General features: G+C 45.4%; 1 protein-coding gene across 1 annotated transcript; it reads left to right on the forward strand.

Moving 5' to 3' along the window:
* Positions 1-1,322: 1,322 nt before the first annotated feature.
* Positions 1,323-4,208, forward strand: LOC107125072 (tripartite motif-containing protein 7-like; the record flags this gene model as incomplete). The annotated part of the gene is made up of 2 exons (XM_015428539.1): positions 1,323-1,487; positions 4,113-4,208. Coding segments are annotated over 2 exons (261 nt in total), but the record flags the coding sequence as incomplete, so codon positions are not given.
* Positions 4,209-4,467: the final 259 nt, after the last annotated feature.

Genomic DNA, 4,467 nt, shown 5'->3' on the forward strand with positions numbered 1-4,467 from the left:
TGGATGGGCCTTTGGGCTGATCCAACATCTCCTATGTTCTTATGAACTTAATATACAAGTTGGGTTTAATCCAAAGTGGAGGGTTGGGGAATCAGAGCAGGACACACGCATAGCAAACTCAAATGTGGGCCTCATAACTGAAAGTGAGAACCAAAGAGGTGATGAGAGTCTTTTCCTGTCTCTCTGAGGCCTTCTCCGAGTCTCTCCCACTCTGTCTGCTGGGGCTTGGGTGCTCTGAGGTGCTCTGAGGTTCTGGCTGCAGCTCTACTGAGGCTTCCCTGGCCTCTGTATCAGAACCCAAGATGGCTTCTCTCGCCCTCCTTTTCCCCAGAACTCTTTTTTTCTTCAGTTCTCCTCCTACAGCTCCCTTTTCTCCTCAGAATTCTCTCTTTTTTTCCTCAGAACCAACCAACGTATCCATTAGGCACAGTGTCTCAGGCCCACAATACTTTTAGGGGGAGACAAAAATGTTTCAGTTTCTTTTAAAATGGAAGGGGAAAATGAACTTTTAATATTTTTCTCACATCAGAAAAAATTGAACTGTTTAGAGTACATGAAAATCTATTACATTTTGCCTAAAACAAAAAATAAAATGTTGGAGGATGTAAAGTTATATTAAAAATGATCAAAACGGGGAACACTGTAGATATGCAGTATTAGTTTGTACTATAGTGAGAAACTTAGTGACTGTAAACTGTATGGCCTCAGCCAGAGGCGCCAACTGAATGATGGCGAATAGAAGGCCTGCTTAGCCTTAGTGCAGTTGTACTTCTCGCTCTGATATTGGGGCAAAAGCTGTATGGTAGACACGATGCAGTGACATCAGTCAGTCCTGGGTCATTTGGGGGGTAAGCCCACCCCTCAGCCGGCCAGCTGATCGGTGGCAGGGCAGTGTGGTCTAGCCATGCCTGGGGCAACTGGCAACCCTAATATATACTTCAACTGCATTGGTATGAAGATGAATATAATCCAGACTGGATTGTGTTCATCTTTATCCCGACGTAGTCATAAAATATAATTTTTAATATTTTTATGGAGGAAGGGGGCAGGACCTACAAAAGTCATAATGTGGCCCCACTCAGAACTTTTTTCTTCAGTATCCCTCCTACAGCTCCCTCCCACAGGCAAAATAACTCTCCCCCCCAACTCCAACGGAGGGCAAACCCATAGGAGTACACTGGGTTGCATCCGGCTTTATATATATCTATATCAATATCTATATCTTTTAACTGAACAAGGCAGTAATTCTATCTGGTCATTACAAGGGGAGGTACAGTTCTGGGGAGGGGAAATTAATCCTGTTTCTTCGTTTTGGACATCAGGCAGTTGTGGCAGCACGAAAAGGGAGAGTTTGCCAGAAGCACCAGGAGCCGCTGAAGCTCTTCTGCAAGGACGATCAAGCCCTTATCTGTGTGGTCTGTGACCGATCCAAGGAGCACAGGGATCACGAGACCCTTCCTCTTGAGGAGGCCTCCCAAGAGTACAAGGTACGAAGTCAGCAGCGTGGACGTTGGTGGGGAAGAGCTAGCAATCCACCCCTCCTTCTTGGTCTCTTTGCTGCCTCCTTCCCGGCTAGGTGGCTCCCTTGGGCATTGCCTCCTTCCCCCCCTGCTGAGGCTAAAGTGGGGTGATGCGGGGAGATGGACTCCCTTCCTCTCTGGCTGTGTGAACATCTGGCCAGCCTGTGGCAGGGCTGAGCTAGGAGGGGGCAGCCACCTGACTCCCAGTTTTAACACCCCCACACACATGCTGCTTTCCCAATTTTCGTTGCTGTCCTTGAGTTACTGTTTGCCTCGGGGCTGGGGGGAGAATGTGCGCAGGTTTGGTACCTGTGTTTGTGTGCGTCCCACCCCCATCGCACACAGCAGCTGTGAGGTAGCTGTTTAAGTCAGAAGGACAGCATTTTGGGGAGGGGGGGAGCTATGCATGAAGTTGCCTCATTCTGAGTCAGGCTGTTCGTGTGTCCAGGTCCAGTCTGACTGGCAGTGGCTCTCCAGGGCCTCAGGTGGAGGTCTTTTTCACATCAACTGCTACATATTCGTTTCAACAGGAAATGTCAGGGATTGAACACAGGACCTTCTGTTTGCCAAACAGATGCTCCATCACAGCCACAGCCCTTCCGCTGCACTATGGAAGGAAAGAATCTGCTCCTTCCCACAGCTGTGGTTGCTTCCACACAAGAGTCTTCCCATCTTTTATATGGTCTTTCTTGGAAGATCATCAAAGTGAGGCTGGGAAAGATTGGACTGGAAAATATACATTTCCACCCCCACCCCCCAATCCGGAGCCATTTAACCTCCTACCTGGCATTCTCCTCCTCTCAGTGAGACGCCTGAGATCCATTACAAACTTAGCAGCAGATTTGAGCCTGAACATATTGAGATCAGCGTCTTTTTTGTTTTTGTTTTTTGAGCCCCCGGAGGGGATTTTTTATTATTTTTTTAATATCACTACAAAAACTATAACAAAAGAAAAAGGAAGGGAAACTACATTTATGGGATAAAGTAAAGAACCCACTACTAACTAAAAACCCAAGAGAGGAGATCCTCCTACTAGCTTAATTACATCAAGTCTTCCCATCATTAATCACATTATAAACTGAGTCAAACATTTATAGTACTTTTCCTTTAAAGCTTAAATTTAACTGTCTAAAAACAGTACCCCCGATCATCCCATTTCAAAGTTCTCAAAGGCACAATTCAGAGTCCTTCAGCCTTTACTTGTCTTTTCCCCTTCTCTTCCGTAACTTATAAGGACTTTTTGGGGCTGCTGCCCCTTGCTCTGACATAGAGTCCTCTCCAGAAGAACCCAAGTCTAGCTCGCCACTGGACTTGCTGTCCTCTTCTTTGTTGCTATCCTCTGGCCTTCTCAACTGGACCCTTAGAAATTCTTGAGCTTTCAGAACAGAGTCAATCTTTTCTTTTTTGTCCTTAATCTTGAAAGTGACACCTTCTGGAAATAACCATTTATATCCAATTGAATTTGTCTGAAGAAAAAGCACAAGTTCTTTATACTTCTTTCTCTGTTGTCTTACTTCAAATGGAATGTCCTTTAATACTCTGACAGTATTCTCTCCCACTTTCAGGGATATTCCAGAAACCACTTTCAGGATTGCATCCCTCACATGCCTCTTCGAGAATCTTACAACCACTTCCGCAGGCAGATTCTTTTTCTTTATATAGCCCGAATATAATCTGTAGACCACGTCCATATCGCTTAGCAACGATTCCGCCTTCATCTCTGTCACTGGGGTAGTAGTTCGCTCATCACTTCTTTAAGATTCTCCCCCTTATTCTCTGGCATGCCCTGGAAGCGAAGGATCATGTTGGCCTTTTCCATTTGCAATTGCAGCAGCTGATCTTCCATGAAGCTTTGTTTCCTTTCCAGCTTTTGCACTTTTTTCTTCACCTTTTGAGTAAGTGCAACCACATCATTTACCTTCTCAGTATTTTGTTTCATTATTTGCAATGTCTCATTTATCTGGGTTTGCTGAAAGGTAATACATTGAGTCATTGTTGACATCTGTTCCTTGAAGTTATTCAGCTGTTCCAGCAGAGGACGCATGTATTCTGCTATAGACCTTGCCACCTCACTAGTAGCTTCCGGTTTCGGGCTCTCAGTCCCTTTCGATTTCAAAAGTTTTTCTTTGTCCTTCTTCCCCGCCATCTTTATCGTTTGTTTACTCTCACAACTGTTTTCTTTATACTTGTTCTCTCATTCTCCTCCCCTCCCCAGTGAGCTTTTTGCTATTTTTTAAAAATGGTATATTTCTTTAGTGTTAACGCAACATAGTGATGTACTGACGTATAATATTTTTTTAATGCAAAGCCTTCCTCCTGTGACAGGGGTGGAACAGTTGGCAAAGCGTGGAGTGAATCTCCCCTGAGGAAGCAGTGTGACCATCAGGAATATTTCTGGGGCACCATTCCCATGAGAAAGCTCGCTCTGTTTAGCATTTGGGAAATGTTGTTGAAGGTCCTGTTACAGACGTGGGGCTGTTGTATCGAGTTTGGCCCTTAATGACAGTTTTGCTTCTCGTAAGTTTTATAATAAACTAATAAAATGGGGGGGGAAATCTCAGTTTTTGTGTCCCCCCTCTCCTGTTCCCCCAGGATCAGTTCTGCAGCCGTCTGGAGAGTCTGAAGAAGAAGAGAGAAAGAATTGTGGCATCTAGAGAAGATGTAGAGAAGGAAAGCCAAGACCTGCTCGTAAGTGACACCGTGACTGGGAAGTGAAGAGATTCTGAAACTAGTATTGGGGGGGCTAAACAAAGTCCAAATAGCAGAAAAATCACTCCACTTGAGAGCCTTGCCCCTTCCAATTCGGACATTCCTTCACAGATGGTCAGTATTCAGCAGATCAGGCCCCCAGAGCTTAACATTGCAGTTCTAAGGGCTGGGGGTACCATGGAACTGCACACTCTTGGTGCCCCTGGTTGTTTAGCTGCCCTGAGCCTGCTTTGGCAGG

Source organism: Gekko japonicus, unplaced genomic scaffold, assembly GCF_001447785.1.
Source record: "Gekko japonicus isolate JY-2015 unplaced genomic scaffold, Gekko_japonicus_V1.1 scaffold10339, whole genome shotgun sequence".
Taxonomy (NCBI): domain Eukaryota; kingdom Metazoa; phylum Chordata; class Lepidosauria; order Squamata; family Gekkonidae; genus Gekko; species Gekko japonicus.